Source organism: Cibotium barometz, chromosome 29, assembly GCF_041138505.1.
Source record: "Cibotium barometz isolate CiBa-2024 chromosome 29, ASM4113850v1, whole genome shotgun sequence".
NCBI classification, from domain to species: Eukaryota; Viridiplantae; Streptophyta; class Polypodiopsida; order Cyatheales; family Cibotiaceae; genus Cibotium; species Cibotium barometz.
Window position 1 is genome coordinate 10,237,532 of NC_141074.1, and position 24,192 is coordinate 10,261,723.

Sequence of the window (24,192 nt, forward strand, 5' to 3'; positions counted from 1 at the left end):
GCACTTGGTTTTGATGATGATGATGTGTGTGTGTGTGTGTGTGAGAGAGAGAGAGAGAGAGAGAGAGAGAGAGAGAGAGAGAGAGAGAGAGAGAGTACCTAGAGAAATCCATGTGTCTGATGGAGGAGACATTAACAATACATCTCCTTAATATTGTGGTGATCAAGCACAACTCATACATGTTCCAAATGCATGACATAAGTAGTAGTACTGTAGATCATATACATAGGCCACATACACAAAAGAGGAAACCTATAAAGCGTTAACAAAAAGAAACCTTGGGTCTTTGGAAAGGCAGCAGCACCAACCCCATCATTGGCCTCTACACAAACGGAGGACCATCCTGAATGTTATAATCAGCGAGGGTGCGACCATCTTCGAGATGCTCTCCGTCGAAAATCAGCCTTTGCTAGTCGGGCGAGATCCTAGATCTTTGCTTTGACATTGTCAATGGTGTCCGAGCTCTTAATCTCCAAGGTTATGGTCTTCCCAGTCATGATTTTCATAAAGATCTACATACTTGCATGCATGCGGAGCACCGGGCTTCTTCTGGATGTTGTAATCATCGAGGGTGCGGTCATCCTCCAATTGCTTTCCGACAAAGATAAGCTTTTGCTGATCGGGCGGGATACCTTCCTTGTCTTGGATCTTAACTGCATCGTAGATCTTATCCTAGCTGGGATACGATGGTATAATTTCTCTGAAAACAAGTTTTGGACAAAGGTTTGATTTACCATTTTTCTTAACTACGTGGCTGAACTCATATTCTACACTGATGAAAGTATGCACCTCTACCCTACTATAATATGAGGGCGCACCGTTATTATATTGCAACATCATCATGTCCTAATGATGTTTCAAACAGAGCTTAAGTATGAGTCAAGAGATTTGTAGATTCTCTCAAGTTCCTCCTTAATGAAGTCGTGGAAGGTGATGGCGTGCGCTCTACAGGCCGGGCTGCACACGTAGATTCTTCATCACCTCGCTCACACAGGCGACTGCTTGGCCGTGGTACATTCTTGTTGGTTAAGGTTTTGACGAAGATCTGCATACCTCCACCAAGACGCAAGACAAGGTGGAGGATAGACTCCTTCTGGATGTTGTAGTCGCTAGGGTTCGACCATCTTTGAGGTGCTTTCCGACGAAGATTAGCCGTTGCTGGTCGGGCAGGATGCCCTCCTTGTTGTGTATGAGCCATGGATGCTCATGTGCAACGTAACTGCATGTAGTAAACCGCCGTACCACCATCACGTAGATGGGCTTCAATCGGGCTACACCTTACTCACGGCTATTGTGCTTCTAAGCGTGGCCGAACTCATCTTCTACACGGGCTGATGGCGTGTGCTACAGGCCGGGTTGCACACATATGCTCGTCATCGCCTCGCTCACAAGCAACTGCTTATAGCTTGGCCATGACATTGTCGATGGTGTCGGAGCTCTCTACCTCCAAGGTATGGCTTCGGCCATACATTGGAGGTTAACCGCTGCTGGTCGGGCGGGATGCCCTCCTTGTATTGGATTTTAGTCTTAACGTTGTCGATGGTGTCCTCCAAGGTAATGGTCTTGCCGGTGAGGGATTTGATGAAGATGTGCATGGCGTCAGGGAAATCGAAAGCGGATGCAAATCTATTTTTAATCTTTATAAAAATAACTTTTGGCTATATTTGGGTAGTCACACGTGGTCTTCTATGGATGCTTGCTTTTGTGCAACCGTCTTAGGCTACCCAAGGTAAAAATATTTTTTTTACGACACTAGACACAACTGCCCAAGCATTCTAGCTTGATTATTTTTAATAATAATAATAATACATACTTATCTTTTAGTTATTTTATTGTACTAGTAATGTATATCAATAAAAAGATGAATTAGGTCTTACACACTCTTCTGGCCCGTGGCCCGCCCGCAAGCCCGCCCGCGTAGAAAGCCTCAGGGCCCAGGGTTTAAGCCATGAGAAGCTATGTGAGCCTCCTCCAGTGTCTGTGGGTGGGTGTCATGTGATCTCTCCGCCTCATGGCCGTCGCCAGCAATAGGAAGCGTGGCTTCCTATTTGCCATTGCTGCCGCCAGGCGCCTCTTGCCTCTCCCTTCTGCCACCACCATTTACTACGTTCAAGAACCTGTACATCAGTACTCAACTGCATCATCACCCCACGCATCGTCTTTGCAACAATGTCCGTCACCCAAAAAGCCCAGCAAAGTGGCTGACAGACCCAAGCGCCCGCGCCCACCAACGCCCGTGAGCATTCTGAGCAAATCGAGGTCCACCCGCTTCAACGAAGCTGCAGCCCAGCGCAGTAAACTGGACCCAGAGCAACAGAAGCTGGAGCACCTGAGGAAACTGAAGAAGGAGAAGAAGAAGGAGCGGGAGACTCCCATCATTGAAGACCTTACAGCCAAAACACCTGTCCATTGCGACCTCCCCTTTGCTTTCAGATACAGCTACACAGAGATACCCAAAATACAGCCTGTTGGGTTCCAGGAGAAGTTCTCCCCATTTGGTCCCGGGCGGCTGGACAGAGATTGGGATGGCCAGGAAGCTCTCCCAGTGTCCCCTTCACCCATAAGAAAGAAGAGCGAGAAAGGAAGACTTTTTAAGAAGAGTGAGAAAAAAAGACATTTGATTGACTCCTTCAACCCACCTTCCTCAAAGAAAGGGATCAAGCCTGTGGTGGCACCCGGGCCCTTCTTACCAGGTACGGGCCCCCGAAAAGCGAAGACAAGAGAGGAGATCCTTGGGGAGCCTCTTACTAAAGAAGAAATCGAGCTCCTTCTCCAGCATTCTTTCAAAAGCAAAAAGCAAATCAATCTGGGTACTTTTCTTTTTGGGTCCTCAAACTTTCGTTACATTAGCTTCCATGTGTTGTGTATTGCAGGTCTCCATCCATTTTGTTCTTCAGGGAATGGCTCAGTAATGTTATGTAGTGAGGATCAAGTTTTGTAGGTCTAGCCTCAGTCTGGTTAATTAGCAAATATTTGTTAATTTGTAAAATTATTCTTGCAAGTGAAAATGTTGTTTCGTATATTTGTATTGCTAAAGAAATTACCATGTGTCTGTTAGAAGTCATCTCCTGTCTTTACTGAGACACCAGGGCCTCTGTTGTGGGTGTGCCTGCCCTTGTAGGTGCTTTTCTCATTTTTCCTCACTCCCCGTATTTTTTCCCATATTTTTCCCATTTATCTATGGCTTGGGGGGGCAGTCGTGAGTTGGCAGGCGTTTTTCCTCTGGCCAGCTGTACCTGACTTATGTACAGTGCTGGCCGACTGGCCCTTGTAGCTGGTCGTGGAGTACTGGACCCTGTCGGCTGCCTCTGGAGCAGGCTGACTACTGCCTGGGGTCCATATATAATGGACCCCCACCCCCACCCCCCTTGCCATTTCATCTTGTATCATTCCGGGATCTTGTGTATATAGAGCAGAATTACACGCCTATCTCTCTCCTTTTGTGCTGTCTATTTTGTGCACTCTACTTGCTCTTGTGTTCTCAGATTTGGTTATCATCTCTGCTGCGTATTCTGACATGGTATCAGAGCCCTAGGCTCTTGATAGATCTTGGGAGTTGTGTGAGCAAGAGGGGGACTGTTGCGTTGCTGATTGGTGGATTGTTCGGGACTGTTCGAGAAGAGAAGAAGCGAGAGGACGACGGGTTGATTTGCTAGACAGCCACTTGCAGGTGTAAGTTTTTTTTTCCCCCACCCACCCACCCTTTTAAGTTACATCCCCGCAATGGCAGATTTATTAGAGATGGCTGAGAAGCATGTGAAGATCCCAACACTCCCCACGTTCCCGGTGGACTGTCAGTTGGACGGGAACAATTACGGCATATGGAAGGTTATGATGGAATTTGTTCTGGAGTCATATGACCTTACTGATTTCATCGTTGTCGGGGTTCCACGGTCGGAAGCAGAGGAAGGGGAGTTACCGTCAACCAGAAAGGACCGCGAGGCAAAGGCACAGTTGTGGGATCGTGTCAACGCTAGGGTCTGTTCATTTATCTTCCTCAACTGCACGCCGTAGGTAATCAATCATGTAAAGCGTATGACGCTGGCCAGAGGCATACGACAGCACTTGGCTTCTCTCTATAACAGGGTATCGCCCATGAAGAGGATTTCCTTGGAAGTACAGATGCAGGTTATGAACCCTACAAATTCGTCGATGATGCGGGATCATATTAATAAGCTGCAGGTACTTCAACGCAAGAAGTCCTTCAGGCTGGGAAGGAGATATCATCAGAAGATATGGTGGCCATCACTTTGCTGTCCCACTTGTCTTCTCAGTATTCCGCTTTCTACTCTTCTTTGATTACCAGTGGCAGGCTCAGCACCATTATATGGGAGGAGCTTGTGCCCATGGTCTTGGACCAGGAGGAACGATTTATGAGCCCTCCTCAGGGCGGAGGTTCGGAGGTCTTAATTGGCCAACGGTTGAAAGGCCGGAATAACAACAAGGGCAAAGGGAAGGCTTCATCAGAGAAGTCTTCTGAGAAGAAGCCTGACACGGATCGAGAGAAACTGAGGGCCGAGAGGTCCTGCAATGATTGTGGCGAGAAAGGCCACCATTGGAGGAAGTGTCCTAAGAAGATTGGGAAGAGTGCTGATTCTTCAGCCTCAGCCCAAAGACTCTAGCATTTATGCACTTAGAGATGATGGACTCAGATGCTTCATCGTCTTCGAGCGAGGAGACAGTTGGCTTCACCGCAAAGGATACCCGGGAATGGATTCTTGACAGTGGTGCTTCCACACACATGACTCCTTCCCGAGACTTCTTTTTGGATTTGAAACGACAGTCAGGTTGCATCTTCATTGGCGACAACTTCACCATTCCAATACACAGTGAGGGCCGGATGGAGATTATTCCCGACAGCAAGGGGGGTAAGCATTCCTCCCGTGTTCTTTACGTCCCTGCTCTTGGTTTTCATCTTCTGTCAGTGCATGAAGTATGCAAGACTGGCTTTTGAGTGGAATTTGAGGAGCATTCAGTTGCTCTACGGGACCGTGAGACTGGCCAGGTTGTTTGGGAAGGCGGTGTGGAGAATGGTATCTACAAGCTCTCCGCACTCTCCTCATTGACAGGTTCTCAGGTGTCGGAGATGTTGTCGAGCGCAAAAACAGGACTGTGGTGGAGATGGCGAGGACGATGGTGGAGCATCGTGATCTTCCTCCATGGGAAAAGGAGGCCATACACTTGAGGTATCAGCAGCTCTCCTCAGTCTCCCCAGTCATAGGTGTCACCAGCCCGCAGTCCGCAGCAGCATCAACCACCGTCATTCGTAGTCAACCAAACTTTAGTAAGTATGTTGGTAAGTGTGATAATTCATCAGTTAATCAATTTATTTATTCATCAGTTTAATGCTCATTTTCCATTAGCTAGGATCACAGACCCACAAGATAAAGTCCACTTAGCGGCTCTCCATCTCACTGGTGAGGCAGTCACTTGGTGGCAGCATTGGTCTAGTATTCATACAGACCAGGCCACAGGTGTCACAGCCTTTGACTGGGACATCTTTGTCCATGACCTGAAGACCAGATTTCTCTTGCCCTAGTACATGACCAGTCTGAAAGATGAGTTCTATGGACTCAGACAGAACGGATCCCCAGTGCTTCAGTTTTCCGGTAAGGTTATTACTTTAGCATAGCAGTTAGGATTATCTGCGCAGGCTAAGATGGAGCAATTTATTCGTGGATTGGACTCTAACATTCGGTTCACAGTTCGTAACTTTGAACCAAGTACATATGACCGGGCTTTGACTCTCGCTCAAAATGAAAAAATGAAGATGAACAGAGGCAAGCCCAAGCAGTCATCACAGTCCAGTACCAAACCCCAACATGGGAAGGGTAATTCGGCTTCTAAAGACACTAAGACAGACACTAGTCTTAGCTCTAGTTCAGGGGGTAAGGAATTCAAGCCTAAGAAGACCCCTGAGGAAAAGGCTCAAGCAGGCATCACTGGAGGCTATTTTCCTCCAGAGGAGCAAAGACAATATCAGTCAGAAAATCGATGTTTTTTTTGTCATACCATTGGGCATGCTAAGAAGGATTGTCCAAAAAGGCAAGCGGAGCAAGTCTCCAAAGAGCCTTCTGCCACAGTTGCCGCAGTATCCCCCGCTCCTCCAGACCCGCTTGCTACCACCAATGCGGTCTAGATCTTACCTTCTATGCATTCCATGCCATCTGTGGTACTTGATGCTAAGCAGGACGGTGAGGCAACAACCACATAGAAAAGCCTAATCCGAGCTTATGGCTCTGCCAAGGGCCGACAGCTCATCATTCTTTTTGACATGGGCAGTTCTGAGGATGCCATCTCCCCTGTTGGCTACCAACATGAGCTGTACCTTAGTGCCCTATCATTTGGAGAGGTAGAGGGGTTTGCACCTGGTCTCCACACCCACATATCTCAACAGGCACAACAGTTTTCTTTTCAAGTTCAAAAGGCCCCATTCCAGCGAGATTTCATTGTCTCTTCTCTTTTGGGATGTGACATGATCTTAGGAATCCAGTGGTTTCGTCAGTATGAATCTATTCCCAATTGGGGACAGGACACCTTTATTATCTCTAAAGGTTTTCCTGAGCCTGTCATGATTCGGGGGGATAGGAGCATTCTTGGCGTTCCTATGATTTCTCATCTCCAGCTCGACGAGCTATGTGCAAGGGAGCAGAAGGAGCATGTTGGGGTAAAGGCACTATGCCCACCCTTATAGTGTGTACAAGCCCATAAGTTATAGTACATAGTACACTTAGTATTTTTAATGTACTAAGTGCACTATGTGTACTAGTGCAATATACATGTGTGATAGGGGAGTCACACACTCACACTTGATGAGTTGACTTATCCCCACAACTCTCTCTCTCTCCCTCCCTCGTTCTCTCTGTGTATGTCTCCCACACATGAATCTCTAACCCTAATTCTCTCTCCCATTCAACTGGTATCAGAGCCAGCCTGCAGCTCTCTGCATGTGCAGTTTCCTTCCAACAATCTTCATTGCAGTACATCCGTCAACAGCCTGCATAATTTCTTATCAATCTTGGGAATTACGTTGCTGCACTGTGGCCAGATAGCGCTGCCCCATCACCCAAGTCAAGGCGTGGAAACAGTCGCAGCAGCCAAGGCAAGCGGGCTAGTCGCAGCAGCCAAGGCAAGCGGGCGTCAACAGCAGCGCTAATCGTGTAGCGCTGCTAGGCGGAGACGGCGAAGGCAGCAGCCAGGCGTCGAGCGAGGAGGCCAGCGCATTCAACGCCTTTACGCACTCTTCACAGCCACGTGTCAGCGCTGGGCATTAGACGGCGTAGAGACACGCAGGCGAAGGCGGCGGCAATTGAGCGTGGAGCAGCACCGTAGAGCAGCGGAACTACCACAGACCACCAAGCACTTAAATAGCTCCTGACGATGCCAAGTGCCCAGTGGAGTGATCAGCACACTAGACAAGGTCAGCTCTTCCACTAGGTTGGAAGAATGATCAAGTGCATCGCTGGTCAGCATAACCCAGTAGTAGATGTTCTTAGTAGAAAGACCAGCATCCAGACCAGTCAGGAGTCTACCATTCTCAACATCTCTGGAAAAGAGAAGGTCAGTATGTCAATTCCGCAGAGTTTGGTACTCAACCCAGTTTGGCTCTCAATTTTGAGCCTGACCTTTATTCAGTTCACAGACAGGTAAATAAGTTTAGACGAGATATCCACTTCAAGAAAGAGGATTGGGTCTATTTGCGTACATTCCGTAGTTTTGGCCCTTTTCCAATAGTCAAAAAGTTAGTGATGTCTCCATGAAGTTAAAGTTGCCTACCAGTTGAACAATGCATGATGTTTTCCATGTTTCTTGGCTAAACCCATATGTTGGTTCAGAAGTGTTTGATGTTTCAGATGAACAGCCACCAGATGTGGTAGACGAAGTAGAAGTTATTGAGCTCGAGCAGATCCTTCTTCATCGTTGGAAGCATGGTTCCGATCGACGGATACATCAGTTCTATACGAAATTCCGAGATCGAGGTACCCACGAAGCCGTATGGCTAGACGAGGAGTTCTTCCAGGAGTATCCCCAGTTGTTGGCTGACTACTTGGAAGCCATGAACCTGCCGCTAAGCTAAGCAGGAGGGAATGTCACATGCACTCTGTACTCAGTGCATGGTGACAAACTGGCTCATCATCAGCAGTGCAACATTTGTACATTATTAGAACCCAGTAGGATGATATTTGTCGTGCGCCGTGACCCCATTGTACATCCTCAGTCCAGGATAAGTCAGGCACGAGCTACGTAGGTCATTCCTCAGCCTTAGCGGGTCAGTCAGTCAGTCAAGTCCCTTAACCCACTTGGAGAGAATCATTCATGCATGTAGAGTCAGTAGAAGCCTTAGGGTTTGCATCAGAAATCACTCTGCATTTTGCATAATGTGCATTCATATGCCCGTGCATTATTTAGAACAATCACAGAAGCCTTAGGAAATTTACTAGGATTTATCTGGTATTTTTTCAATATTATATGGTATTTTATTAGCATTTAATGTCATTTATAAATATAAACTTTATTAAATAAATGACCAGCCAACTTGACCAGCCCCTAGTTAGTATAAATAGGCTTGCATAGGGCTTAGACATTCATTCAGTCTACAGAAGCTAGGCGCCCTTCATCCTCAACCTTAGGAGCATCCACGCCTTCAGCCCTAGACTAATCCAACCCTATTGGAGCTTTTGCGTTTGCTTCTCCACCTTGGAGATCTTGCGTTTTGCTTCCAATCAACCCTTGCAGATCAACGCAGCAGTCCAACAGCACCTGTAGTTCAACGGAGCAGTCCAAGTACCCTGCCCAGTAGCTCTACAGTCCTTGCAGGCCAATCAGGCCATAGGCGCAGCCAGACAGCACTTCAGCAGGCCCCAGACAGCATAGATCTTTGCGTTTCTGCACTTAATAGAGTCGGCAGGTGTTCAGTCCAGTCCTACCTTGCGTTTACAGTTCTACAGCAGTACTACCTTGCGTTTTCAGTTTTGCAGTAGTCATACAGCAGTGGACCAGCTTCTTTGCATCATCCATACATGCTACAGTCATCTGGTGAAGGTAACATATCATTCATAAGCATTTACAGCATAGTTACATAGCTTAGAACAGTCCACCGCAGTCCTTTCTCAGCCTTAGGTGTGCAGCCTTCCTCATGCCCTTGGGAAGAGTGCATAGGCTCGAGATTAGTTCATTGATGTGTTTCTACAGCCGTGTACAGTTCAGCCAGGCTTCTGATCCTCTGAGATCTTACGTTTGGCTTATCTACTGTCCACAATCATTCTCTCTAAAGTAATAAAGCAAATACTATCTCGTTATCGGGATAGGGGGCCCTTAAGTGGGACCCAATTTGGTGTATAGTTCTCATATATTACTAAACTCACGAAAGTCAGGATACAGAAGACGGTGTGAGCATTTGTGTGACAGGAGCTTCCAATACAAAGACTTTCGCTGCATATTACAATCGAATGGATGTAAAATCTGCGTTCCTCAATGGTGACCTGCAGGAGGAGGTGTATGTTGGGCAGCCTCCAGGCTTTGTTTTTCCAGGATCAGAAGGAATGGTTTACAGGTTACGTAAGGCCTTGTATGGTCTTAAACAGGCTCCCAGGGCTTGGAATCAGAAGATTGATTCCTTCTTTGTTCGGACTGGTTTTCAAAGATCGGTTGCAGATCCCAACCTATATCTCCTTTAGGAACGCGGCATGGTTACGATTATCATCCTTTATGTGGATGATCTCATTCTCACCGTCGGTCATGTGGAGCACATTGGCGTGACGAAGGTTGCCTTGTCAAAGGAGTTTGAGATGACCGACCTAGGCTTACTCCACTTTTTTTTGGGATTGGAGATCTGGCAGACCCAGAGGGGGTTTTTCGTCTCTCAGCAGCGGTATGTTCATGAGTTGCTTGAGGCCTTTGGGATGGAGAACTGCAAGCCTATTTGCCGATGGACCCAAATACAAAGCTAACTGTTAATGATCCTTGTGAGCCAGTTGATGCCTCGCAGTATCGGATGCTGGTTGGTTCATTGATCTGGTTGTTGAACACCAGATTGGACTTGAGCTTCTCCGTGGGGGTGTTGAGCTCTTTTATGCAGACGCCATTGAAGTCTCATTGGGACGCAAGATTGTGGATCTTGCGGTACCTGCAGAGTACGAAGGATCTAGGACTCTGCTACACAGGAGGGGATGGAGTCATGGAGTCAGACTCGAAGGTTGGAGTGACTCAGATTGGGGAGGAGATCCAGACAGGAGGAGATCTACTTCAGGCTACAGTTTTACCCTCGTCTCATGAGCAGTTTCTTGGAGTAGTAAGAGGCAGCCAACTATTGCCCTATCTTCGACAGAGGCAGAGTACCGGTGCTTGCGAGGTTGTGCGGGTGCGGAGTCTGCTAGGCGAGATTGGGTTTCCACAGAAGGAGCCCACAGTCATCCAGTGTGATAACCAGAGTTGTATAGCTATTGCTCAGAACCCGGTCTTCCATGCCCGGACCAAGCACATAGAGATACAGTATCCTTTTGTACGTGAGAAGATCTTGGCTGGTGACATCTTGCTACTTTATTGTTCGACGGAGGAACAATGCGGCGGACCTCTTCACGAAGTCTCTACCTCAGGCTATGCTCAGGCGGCACTCCAGCTCCCTGGGGTTGGTTTCACAACCAGGAGCTGAGAGGGGGTGTTAGAAGTCATCCCCTGTCTTTACTGAGACACCAGGGCCTCTGTTGTGGGTGTGCCCGCCCTTGTAGGTGCTTTTCTCATTTTTCCTCACTCCCCGTATTTTTCCCCATATTTTTCCTGTTTATCTATGGCTTGGGGGGGCAGTCGTGAGCTGGCAGGCGTTTTTCCTCTGGCCAACTGTACCCAACTTATGTATAGTGTTGGCTGACTCAGGTTGTGCTGGCCGACTGGCCCTTGTAGCTGGTCGTGGAGGACTGGACCCTGTCGGCTGCCTCTGGAGCAGGCCGACTGTTGCATGGGGTCCAGATATAATGGACCCCCACCCCCTTGCCATTTCATCTTGTATCATTCCGGGATCTTGTGTATATAGAGCAGAGTTACACGCCTATCTCTCTCCTTTTGTGCTGTTTATTTTCTGCACTCTACTTGCTCTTGTGTTCTCAGATTTGGTTGTCATCTCTGCTGCGTATTCTGACAGTGTTAACGACTGCTAGCCCAGCAATGAGGGCTTGTGAACCGAGGAGGGGAGTTGCCGAGTTCAAATCCCCGCAGGCCATGTTGTAATGCTGTCGGGCAGGAAGACCAAGTTGCCTCCTGGTGGGTACAGAGGCATTGCCCTAAAGAATGCAGGAGGGCAAAGAGCAAAAGTAGCAGTACAAGCAGTCCAAAAGCATGAGGAGCAGATCAGTCATGGAGATAGGTGATAAACATCAGTTTGAGGGTTTTTTAACAGCCCAAACCTGTCCCAGGTTAAGTCCCCAGTTTTCAGCAGGGACCACCAGCTCAAAAAGGGCATTAAAAGGGGCAAAAGCCTCTTTGCATGAGTGTGGGCCTGGTCGAATGTGGGCTGACCAGTTGACCTGCATTAAGGGGAGGTAATTTCCTTATGGAAAAAACACACTTAAACCAACCAACCTGGCCCTCCTGTCCCCCCCTTCTTCTTTTCCCCCTTGAAAAAAAAACATTTTGAGCAGTCATCCTTCAGCACTCTCGTGCAGACTCTGCTCTAAACACAACCTGAAAAGAACTATATCAGCAGAGGACTTATATAGCTATCAGCCTGCAACAGTTTCTTGCTGCTTGTACCTCTCAGGTTCTTCATGGCGTATGTGTCTAGGTGGGAGATTTGAGAGATTTTGTATTCCTTCTCATACTTTTTTCAAGAGTGTGTTTTTTTCACATTTCTCACTTTGCGATTCAGGTAGAGTGACAGCGACTTTTAGGGATGCACAGAGAAGATTAGATGCACACTTTTGATGGTTTCCTAAGTCCTAGAGGCAATTAGCCTCTGAAAATGACCTTTTTTGGGTAGGAAAAAATCAGCACAGGACCAAATGCATGGCAAAGGGTCAGTTAGGGCAGGTTTATGTGACCATTGGGTATTACATGACAGGCACTCAAGGCCAGGCCACATGAGAAGATATAAATTACCCCTGCCCGACCAGTACATGGAAGAATTTAAATAGCCCCTCTCATCCCCCACATTTGTAACCCTCTTGGGTTCAAGAGCACTGATCTTAGAGCCACTTATACCATTTATGTAATTAAGACCTCAAAAAATGATCACAAGACAAATCCTCCCTGCCCCTTGCACGGTTCCCCTCCTTTGAGATAAACTTTATTACCCAAAGGGAGTATTCGAGCAACAACTTTGAGGGCTCCACTGGTATCACTCCATATTGGCCCAATTCCATAGAAGACCATTGTCCCTTTACTGGAATACAAATTTCCATGGAAGAGAGTTGAGTGCAAACCACAAAGTAATGCAGGTCTTCAAAATCTTTAAAACGATGATGAAGAAAAGTTTGAATATCCCAGCAAGTGATATTTTCCTTATATGCAACAAAAGGGAAAACAGATAGAAAGCGCAAATGGTACCTTTGAAAAACAACTGTTTGAAAAACAACTGAAAAAGGCAGGTTTTGAGCATTTTTGCGGCTACATTTGAGTTTTGGGCACGTTTTGGCCTCTCTTTAGCCACGACAAGGTGTTTTTGGGTACTTTTGGGAAGATCTGGTTTGGAATTGTCTCTGTCTGAACTCTAGTTATTGTAGTGCAGTGGGTGTCCAGGCAGCGATTACACATGTTGTACGTGTACTCTGGTCACATGTTGTGACATACAGATTGTGCAAAAGTATCGCTACAAGAGTTACAACACATATATTGTTGGGTTGTAGGCTGCATACATAAATTGTCTGTTTGTAGATTATTGGTTGTTGCAAGCAAAGATGTCTAACAGAGGAATCGAAAACTACACAAGACTTGAGGTGTTTCTTTCCATTGCATACTAGAAATGAGTGGAACCTTCAAGGTGATAAAAGTTGCACAATGCGGAAGCAAAACTTAGGGGAGAGGGAGAGGGACAGACTCTTCTAGGGACCGCCTATAAGATCTTGGCCAAGGCCATCAGCAGGAGACTTCAGCCCTTTCTCTCGAACTTGATTTATGACACTCAAACCGGCTATGTTAAGGATCGGAGCATTTTGGACAACATTTTCACCTTCTGGGAGGCTTTAGCTTCGGTCGGGATGCGGCAGCAGGACCTCATAGTGCTACTCCTAGACTTTGAGAAAGCTTATGAGAGGGTGGATTGGAGCTTTCTAGAGGGCACAATGAACCGGATGGGATTCCCCATGGAGTGGAGAGTCTCAGGACTTTACTCAGCATTGCATAGCCATGTTCTCATTAAGGGAACCCATGGCGATAGATTCCCCCTCTCCCGCTTGGTTTGGCAGGGCCGTCCTTTGGCACCTTACCTCTTCCTATTCGTCGCCGAGGCCATGAGTAGTTTTCTCTCAGCCTAGGAGACCGGGCTTTAGGGACCCTGTCTTCCCCTCCGTACGTAGGAGGAGGTGCTTGAGTCTTGACTTAGAGTTTGTAGATGACATAGCAACCTTCCTTTTGGAGATGTGGGGAATCTCCAAAGATTTGCGGAGGTGATTGAGATTTTCCGCCGTACATCAGGAGCACAGATCAACTGGCACAAGTCGTGTGGTTGATGGGTAGGCTCAGCACCCACCCTGTCAGATGCACTCTGCACTGTAGTGCATGGTGACAAGATGGCTCATCATCATTAGTGCAACATTGTACAATGTTAGTATCCTTTAGGATGATATTTGCCATACGCCGTGACCTCATTGTAATCCTCAATCCAGGATAAGTCAGGCACGAGCTACGTAGGTCATTCCTCAGCCATAGCAAGTCAGTCAATCGGTCAGTCAAGTCCCTTAACCCACTTGAAGAGATATAGATGTCATAGAAGCCTTAGAGTTTGTATCAGGACAGTGCATTTATGCATAGCATTCATCCCATATGCATGTAGGCCATCTAGACCATTGCAAAAACATCAGAATATTATTCAGCATTATTCCAGTATTTTTTCCATATTTTATAACATTTAATTGGCATTTTTACCATATTTATCCATTTATACAAGACATGATGCAGTCGGCCAGCTCTGTAGCCAGCCGACCAGCATCAAAAGTGCATATAAATAGTTCAGCATTGCACCATTCCATCATTCATATCATAATTCAGCAATCAAGCCTTCAACGATTGGAGCCTTTAGCACAAGAAGCATAAGCGATTGAAGCATTCATCACCTCAGCCCTCAGCGTTTCATCCTTTAGCATCTAGGAGCATCAACGCATGAGCATTCAGCCTTCATCAACCTAAACGCATCAGCATACAGCATTCAGACTTCAGATTACCTTGCGTTTTTTGCATAGGAGTAGTTTTCAACATTCCTATATCTTCATCGTTTTGCTACAGCACTTTGGTGAAGGTAAAACTCAGCATTCATATTCATTTCAGCATTCATTCACAGCCTAGAAATAGTCCCAATTAGTCCCTACCTCAGCCTCAGATTTGCAGCCTTCCCTCATTCCATTGGGAAGAGTGCATAGGCTCGAGATTGGTCATCATTGGTGCTTCTACAGCCGTGTATAGTTCAGTCCAACTCTTGGTCCTCCGAGATCTTGCATTTGGCTTATCGTCAGTCCAAAGTCAGTCTCTTCAAAGTAATAAAGCAAATACTATTCTGGTAATGGGATATAGGGGACCCTTCAGTGGGTAATTCGGGACCGCATACGGTGTACAGTTTCTATCTCTCTCTATGAGTCCGTCTCACTGGACAAGTGAGTGAAAGAGTGCACAGAGCGGAAGCAAATAAGTACTAGAGTGTGCTGAGTAGAGAGTGCAAGAGAGAGAGAGATATGGAGCAACTATGCTGAATATAGTGAAGTGATACAATCCCAAGCAAGAGACAGAAGTAGTCTAAAAGATAGACTAGGCAAGATACAAAAGTGAGAGGCCAGCCCACCTATTTATAGGTGGGGAGAGCTGGCCGACTAAGCATACTGAATGTGGCCGACTGGGAAAATGCATCCAGGTTGGGAAAAATCCCAGAAAAATATATAAAAGAAGGGTAGCTAGCCCACAATCAAGGGCCATGCAAAAGGGACCAAAAGGACACCAAACATGGGCAGAAACTGGGGATGAATGTGCTAACACCCCCTCTCAGCACCAGATGCTGAACATACTCCGAGAAGCCGAAGAAGTCGACCTCTGTCAAAGACAAAAGAATGCGGCAACAACAGGTACCAGGAAAGCTCCACAAGCAATCTCCACAGCAACTCAGCTACAAAAGCAATAGAACAAGCTGCCAGGTACACTGCTCCTCTAGAAGAAAACAACCATGTAGGTTGCGTCGTGTTGTTCCAAATATCGGTGCCAAACCCAAATGTAAACACAGTGCCATAGAAATCCCTAGAAGCCTGTAGCTCCAAGAAGATAATACCCTCAAAAGAAATAGAGTCCATTTGCTCCAACTCTGTACCAAGAGTAGCCAAATGCTGTACAATAGCATCCTCCTTGAAGGTCGACATCGCCAGATGTAAGAACTCAACTGACCCTCTGAAAACTGATGTCGGGACTCCACAGGCCCAACCAAATCCAAATCCCAATCCTTCAAGCCTTGGAAGTACCACGGTCCATTGTGCCCCATGCACGATCACGGACACACTTGACCACAATCCAGAATCCTCACACAGAGTAAGGAAAACAGGAACATTCACAATAGTGGTAACTGAAGTAGTAGTAGCCTCCTCAATAGCATCACACAGCGTAGAAGTAGGCTCCTCCATAGAAGGCAAAGGGACCGGCAATGCATCCTGGTCATTGGTTGACGAAGAAAGAGTCGGAGGTGAAGCAATAGGAGACAAATCCCCCTCAGAAGCTGTGAGGAAAGCTAGCCCACTAGATATCTTCCTCAAAAACATTACCAGAGATATCATCCTGGCAAGGAGAAGTATGCACAGAAACTGAAGGCAAGGCAACAAGAGAAACAAACTCCTCAGATGCAGTGAGCAAAACTAGCCCACTATCCTTCGCTGCAGGAACATCTCCAAAAGAAGTATCCATAAGAGCACTGGTTGCATAACACCTAGAAGCAGAAACCATGTGCCGACTCACTGGCATCACCATATAGGTCACACATAGAAAGTAGAAGCATCATCAGGAGCATAGATGAAGTGTCGAAGAACCGAATGCTGACAATTCAGGAGGAGAAAGCCATAGAAGTAACCTGTAACTTCCATGACTGAAAGTTACCACCATCCAACTTGTTTGCCTCATCTAGGAAATAACAAGAAAGTGGTACGGGAGCCAACTCTGAAGCTGTCATCATTGATCCAATCAATAGGACCAAACCTCATAAGATAAAAAACTGTCCAAATCAGAAAATGCTGATGTAGGTCCCTTCCTCCCACCAAAACGCAGCCCTAAGAGGCTGGACAGCACCCGAAAATCCTCCTGTAGCAAAAAACACAGAAGCTTCTGTCGACTGTACCTCCAACCTTGAGGCCACGAGAAGAGGGAAGCAAAAAATGCAGATTTGATATAGAGAGAAAAGGCAGCCACACAGGGCCTGGGAATATGCTGTAAGAGGGTGCAAGAGGGAAAGGCATCAACTAGGATTGTAGCTTGGGCTCTCCTCAAGAAAAAAACGCACAATCTCAAAAGAAGAAGTGTCCACCACAGGTACCAAGGCTGCCACCAAAGCCCAAACCACCACAATACCCCCTCTGCAAAAGGGAATGTCCACCGGAGAGGAAAACGCAGCCAAAGAGGGGCTGCTGTCCTGAAAAAACAGGCCGCCTAGATCCAAACTCCAAGTAGAAGAAAAACGCTGATGAGAAATTACCTTCTGGCTGTAAGCGATGAAGCCAAAGTGAAGGGAAAGCAATCAGCAGCAGCAGCTGTCCAGAAAACGCAGCAACCAGAGGGCTGCAAATCTGAGAAAAACGCAGAGGTAAAGGGTTTGTAGCTGAATCTGGGGCAGCAGAGGGAATTGCTGAACCAGGAGCAATGATACCATGAAAGAGTGCACAGAGCGGAAGCAAATAAGCACTAGAGTGTGCTGAGTAGAGAGTGCAAGAAAGAGAGAGATATGGAGCAACTATGCTGAATATACTGAATTGATACAGTCCCAAGCAAGAGAGAAGTAGTCTCATAAGTGAGGGAGCAAAAGATAGACTAGGCAAGATGCAAAAGTGAGAGGCCAGCCCACCTATTTATAGGTGGGGAGAGCTGGCCGATTGGGCATAATGAAGGTGGCCGATTGGGAAAATGCATCGAGGCTAGAAAAAATCCCAGAAAAATATATAAAATAAGGGTGGCCAGCCCACAATCAAGGGCCATGCAAAAGGGACCAAAAGGACACCAAACATGGGCAGAAACTGGGGATGAATGTGTTAATAGTGAGAGCCCCAAGAGGTACAGGTACATCACAAGAGATTTCCAGCACTATTGGGGTGAAACAGGGCTGCCCTCTATCATCCACTCTTTTCGGCCTCTACATTGATGAGATCTCGAGCTTCATTGATGGATTAGGCGGGGTTGGTCCCACATTGGTAGGCATATTGATCCCCATGCTACTTTATGCAGATGACATCGTCCACCTCTTAGACTCAGACGAAGGACTTCAGAGTCAGTTGGATGCCTTACATGACTTTTGCAATCAGCGGGACCTCTCTGTTAACCTTGGTAAAGCCAAGGTAATGGTCTTCAATACCTCTCGCCCCTTCACATCCAGATTGAGCTTCACATATAGAGGGGATCCTGTGGAGATTGTCTCATCCTATGTCTACCTTGGTGTCACTTTTAGTGGCCCACGCTTTACCATCGTTCCCGCAGCACATGCCAGAGTGACGCGGGGATATGCAGCCTTGAGCTTACTTGAGCGGCAGTGCTTCGAGGCACATTTCCAGGAGCCCACGACGGAGGGTTGGCTTTTTGACACCCTCGTCACACCAGCCTTGATGTATGGAGCAGCCTTCTAGAAGCCAGATTTATCCGATGAGGATTGGCAGCGAGTTGAGAGGCCCCATGACATGATGTTCTCCCGTATGATCCGTAGCAAACCATCAGTCGCACACCAAAGTATCCAGGCAGAGTTTGCTGTAGCCCCGATGGTAGTGGATGTACTCTTCCAAACAGTCACGTACCTCCATTGCATCAGTCACATGGATCCCCACAGGTGTCAAATCCCCACGGATCTCCTCGTGATCGATCTCGGTTCGAAACTCGAATCCTGCAAACAAACGAACAAACAAACAAGCAAAGGGGGTGTAGGCCTGACTCACCTCCCAACCATGATAGCCGTGGGCAAGCCCACAGTCTTGGCTGTCCCCACCAAGCCACGAGCTGAGCTAACTAGGATGACGTACCGACCAATCTCCTCCTCACGACGTCCCATACCGCCACGAAGCTGCCCTCGCGGGCCTCGAGACTGCTGCCGACCTCGGCTGCATAAAGCAGGTGCACGCCTGCACTAGATCCAGGCTCCAAGACCATAGAGCTGTCACAAACTCGCGAGACTCTCTATATCCCAATAACTAACCTTGGCCACCCTTTTATAGGCTCTTGGCCGGTCATCGGGCGTCCACACTTGGCGCCCGCCCGTCCATACTTGGGTGCCCGCCCGTTAGTATTTTCCTAACTCAGCTCGTCAATCAGCCTGCCTAGTTCCAAGCTTCCCCAAGCCTCGAAACTAGTCTTGCATGCGTGTAGCACACGGTAGATACGCACTGTGCACATGACATACTCCCCTTCCTCTAAGAGCTCACTCCTGAGCTCACTAAAAAGCCAGGGTAATCTCTCTAAAGAGTAGTCAATGTCTCCCATGTAGCGTCGTCCTCAACACGATCCTTCCACTTGATCTTGTATTCCGTGATAAGCGTATTACGCAATCTTCTTTCACGAAATCCGAGAATTTTTTCATGTTCGTGCGGAACAAATGTCATGTCCTCGACATCTATAATTTCTTGAGGAGTAACTAACTGATCTGCTCCACCCAGTACTTCCTTAAGTCTAGTGACATGAAATACAGGATGAACTTTCACATGAGAATGCAAATCCAATTCATATGTAACTGAACCAATCCGTCGTGTAACACGAAATGGTCCACAGCATCTAGGGAATACTTTTGGAGATCTACCTGTCCGTAAAGTCTCGGAATCTTTTGGAACTCGCAAATACACTATCGTTTCTTCAGAGAACTTTCTAGGTGAACGATGTCTATTAGAATAAAACTTGTCTCGGTCTTGAGCACTTCTAATAGATTCCTTCGCAACTTGTAACATTTCCTGCATATCTTGCAAAAAATTACGTGCTGCATCATGCTGAAGTCCTGAGAATCCTACTGTAACAGGTGATCTTGGTTGAAAACCATGCATAAGCATGAAAGGACTAAACCCTGTACTCGTATGCTTAGTACTGTTATATGCAAATTCTAACATAGGAAGATAATCCTCCCATGAACTTTGTCTTTTGGACACATATGCTCGAAGCATATCCTCCAAAATCTGATTCACTCTTTCAGTCTGGCCATCAGATTGAGGATGATCAGAGGAACTCAAATTCAAAGTTGTTTCCAACTTCTCAAAAACAAGTTTCCAAAAATCACTCGTAAACTTAGCGTCCCTATCACTGACTATGTCCTGCGGTAACCCGTACAGTCTAAACAATTGCTCGATAAACTGCAGTGCTAATTGCGTAGGTGTAATAGTCTTTCGGGTTAGTAAAAATCTAGCCATTTTTGTCAAGCGATCTACCACAACCCAAATAGAATCGTGGCCTTGATGTGTTCTTGGCAATCCGGTAATAAAATCCATGGAAATACTTTCCCATTTATTACCTGGGATTTGCAAAGGATGCAACAACCCAGCTTGTCTAAAGCGTTCAGCTTTATTTGCCTGACAAATTTGACGCTTGAGAACATGATCTTCTACATACCCTTTCATCTTCGGCCAATAAAAAGTGTGTTTCACTAATGATAGTGTCCTGTGTACCCTAGGGTGTCCAGCAGAAGGGGCGTCGTGACACTCCTTAAGAATCTTGGACCTAATGTCCGGGATCTGTGGTACACAAATTTTGTCATTACGGAATAGTAAACCATTCCGAATCATCCACTGGCCTCCTGCAGCCTGAATGGTGGACTGCTCAGTCATCGAGTCTTGGTCAATCAATGAGCTTCCGTCCTGGATCTTCTGCCAAAATGGACCAAAATAACTATCAGTCCTGCAAAGCCCTCTCAACGACTTAAATAAGTCCGTAGAAATCTCGGTGAACGACAAAGAATTCACCTCTCTAATCCGACTAAGCGCATCTGCGATACTATTCATGGACCCTTTCCGATAACGGATCTCAAAATCAAAATCTTGCATTAACTCTGCCCAACGAGCTTTCCTTCCTCTGAAATCATCCGCATCACACACATACTTGATTGATTGATGATCAGTCAATACCACAAACTTGGAGCCATATAAATAATGTCTCCAAACCTTGAGAGCATGAATCACAGCATAAAGCTCCTTCTCAAGGGTTGGCCAACGAGATTGAGTGTCGTCTAGCTTTTTACTTTCAAAAGCAACCGGTCTACCATCTTGCAATAAAGCAGTCCCGATAGCATAGTCACTGGCATCAGTTTCAAGAACATAAGGCCGACTAGGATCAGGCAATGCTAAGATAGGTGCTTCCTTTACTTTATCTTTCAAAAGTTTGAAGGCCATATCCAAATCGTTATTCCAAGTGATAGGCTGATTTGACTTACGTCCACGACCTTTCAATAAGTCGGTCATCGGTAGTGTGAGATGAGAGTACTCCCATACAGATTTCCGAAGAAAAACAACAAAACCGAGAAAAGAACGAAGTTGTTTCACTGTTCGTGGTATAGGCCAGTCCAAAACCTTCTGAACTCGGTCATAGTCAATGCTCAATCCATCTCTAGTGATCTTGTGTTCCAAGTAAATGATGTCGGTCATAAAGAACTCACATTTACTCAACTTAGCATATAGTCGATTCTGTCTGAAAATAGATAAGACAATTGTGAGGTGTCTGACATGATCCTCAAGAGTACGACTATATATCAAAATATCATCCAGGAACACCACCACAAATTTTCCCAAATGTTCACGAAAAAGATCGTTCATCATTTGCTGGAAAGTGGCTGGAGCATTGGTTAACCCAAAAGGTAATACGAGAAACTCGTAATGGCTATACCTAGTCTGAAAGGCGGTTCTTTCGACATGCCTTTCATGAATACGTATCTGGTGATAGCCAGTACGTAAATCTATCTTCGTGAAATATTTCGTTCCTGCTAACCGGTCAATTAGGTCATCTGATCTAGGGAGAGGATAACGGTTCTTAATGGTCAGCTTGTTCAATCTCTTGTAATCTATACACATTCTCCATGTATTGTCCTTCTTTCTCCTAAGCAACACAGGTGCACCCTAAGGTGATTTACTTGGACGGATCTGGCCCATCCTCAAATAATCTGCGAGTTGTTTAGCCAACTCATCTTCCTCAGCTTGGCTCATCCTATAAGGTGGAATACTGACAGGATGAGCACTAGGGATCAAGTCAATACGATGATCTACTGCCCGTTCAGGTGGTAAACCCGATGGCAGTTCCTTAGGAAATACATCTTGAAACGAATCAAGTATCTTCTGTAATTCTTTGCTTTCAAACACACTCAATTCATTTACATCCATGGAAGGGATGAGAAAAGAAGAAAGTGGAATCAATACACAATGGAAAGCGGTATACAAAGAAGAATTCATTATATTTCCAAAATCAATTGTATTTACAAGAGGTCCCTGAGAGGGATGGATACAATCACCCAAAATACTATACTTGGTGTCCCTATGCTGAAAAGAAAAAATATGACTAGACCAATCTATCTGGACGTCAAGAGTCTTAAACCACTCAATCCCTAATAACAAGTCTACATTTTCTAGATGCATTACATAGCATTCCAGAGTATCTTTGTAGTCCTGAATCTGGATTGGAAGCATCTCCACCTTGCGATCCGAAACTTGCCTTCCCGCAGGTAGGCGTACCTCATAGGTATGGTCGCTGAGTGTCGTACCTCATAGGTATGGTAGGCGTACCTCATAGGTATGGTCGTTGAGTGTCGTATCAAGACTCAATTTCTGCACAAGTTTGTAGGTAACAAAGTTATGCGAACTGCCAGGGTCTAAAAGAATGTGAATCTTATGGCCATTCACTTCTCCATAAACTCGGAGAAGATCATGCAAGCCAAATACCTTAGAATTGAACAGACAATCAGAACGAGTACTAGGGCGAGAAAGTACAGTAATTGACGTACCTGTCAAAGACAACTGGTTAGCTGCCTTTGGCTTGGGTCCTGCGTTTGACTTAGTACCCTTTTGCTTCGGGCACTCATTACGCATGTGTCCTTTTTCTTTGCAGATAAAACAACGTCCTTTCTTCTTGAGCTTTAAAGCCCTAAGGACTCGTTTTTTCTTCGCTGGTGTCGAACTTGAATTCTTCGAAGGTTGGTCCGAAGACTTGCCTTCAGTTGTGTTAGCCATAGGTGCGGAGAACTTTCTTTTATGCTTGTTCCCCAGCTCGTTAACGGGTTTTGACTTGGAAGAGACCATCATATTATCATAGATACGAGCTGAATGAATGGCTTCGTCCAATGTTTTACATTTGTTATTTTTAACCTGTAATCGGTACGAGTCGGGTAAAGTAGCTACGAAAAACCCCAAAAGAGTAGTGGGATCCATCTTTGTAGCTTTCATCTGCAAGTCACGAAACTTCTGGAGGTAGACCTCATAAGTGAGGTGCTGCGAGGTCATGGTCAAAGCTGAAAACCGGGCAACAACATCGTAATCATCCTCTTTCTTGAGGAATTCTTTCTTGAAAACGTCTTCAAATTGTGCCCAAGTCGTTGGCTTAGGGTTGAGTTCCTTCCACCAAAGCAAAGCTTTGCCGGACAGGAAACCTGCTGCTAATTGGATCTTCTTTCCATCATCATATGGATGAAATTGAAAGTGAACTTGCCACTTATGTAGCCACGTGTCCACGATCTCCTTGGTTCGTTGCTTTTACTCGCCCCCGAACGGTTCCGGAGTAATGTTGGGGCCTAAAGCAGAGGCCAAGGTATCCATACCCGAGAAAGTAGAGAGGGTAGTGGTCGATAGAGCGATGGAGTTCTGTAAAGCTTGCATCTGGGCTGTGATTTGTGCCTGACGTTCCGTCGAAGAAGCTTCGAGAGCTACTTTGAACTCTTGGAAATCTGATTTTGACACAAAATCGTCAAAAAGATCGGCATCGGTACCTTCCGTAGCCGGCAAGCCTTCGCGTTCCACAAGGGGCTCCCAACTCTGATTCTTGGGTCGACATCGTGAAGAGGGTACGTGGAGAGAAAATTCAATCTTTGCACAACAAAAGTGCGAGCGAGCTTGAGAGCTTGAAAACTTGAGAACTTGAGAGATGCGTGGCAAGAAGCCCACTTGAAGGGGTTTATAAAGGTTTCCAAAAAAAACTAAAAGCTCCCAAAAGCTAACTTTGGCTTTTGCCTTTGCTTTTGTATTTTTTTTTCTTGAATAAATAAATAAATAAATATATATATGGATATATATAGTCTAAGTTCCAAAAAAAAAAACACTTTTAAACCTTAGACGAGTTTTTAAACCTTAAAAAAAATAATAATTTAAAACTAAAAAAAAACGAAAGCTTAAAAAAACGTTAGCTTTCCTCGTTTTTTTTTTTCTCCTCCTGGATTAGCCGCCGGTAGTTGACGTCCACCTGCGCTGCCATCATCAACTGCCGCCGGGTGCTTCACGGCAGGTTTGCATCTGCGCCAGCATGTGTAAACGTGGCCATAAGGCCACGCTGGCCACGCTCGCCTTGCTGTGTGAGGCCTGGGCGTCGGCTTGCTGGCCTGGCCGGGGTACATGCCCGCCTAGCGTGGGTGCTGCCTGGGCTGGCCACGCAAGCCTGGCCGCCTGGCTACGCAGGCCAAGGCCGCCTGGCTACGCAGCCTTGAGCGCCTGCGCATCCATGGCCGACTGCAAGCCTGGCCGCCAGCATAGACACCAAAACCAACGCTTGCCCAACGTGCAGATGCTCACGACCAGCAGTTCTTCACGACCATGCGCCTGGCTCGCTTTCTCTCGCTCTCTCTCTTGTTCAACGAAAAGCAAACATGCCTTTTTTTTTTCT

At 46.4% G+C, this 24,192-nt stretch overlaps 1 protein-coding gene and 1 pseudogene across 1 annotated transcript in view; one reads left to right on the forward strand and one right to left on the reverse strand.

Annotated features, from left to right (window-relative positions):
* Nucleotides 1-322: 322 nt before the first annotated feature.
* On the reverse strand, nucleotides 323-1,595 carry LOC147621821 (ubiquitin-like domain-containing protein; annotated as a pseudogene).
* Nucleotides 1,596-1,882: 287 nt separating this feature from the next.
* Nucleotides 1,883-24,192, forward strand: part of LOC147621822 (CRS2-associated factor 1, chloroplastic-like) — an 87,868-nt gene continuing 65,558 nt past the window's right edge. Inside the window, exon 1 of the mRNA XM_086822843.1 lies at nucleotides 1,883-2,810. Within this exon, the coding sequence (XP_086678969.1) occupies nucleotides 2,012-2,810 (799 nt within the window). The 5' untranslated portion in view covers nucleotides 1,883-2,011. The remainder of the gene's footprint in view (nucleotides 2,811-24,192) is intronic.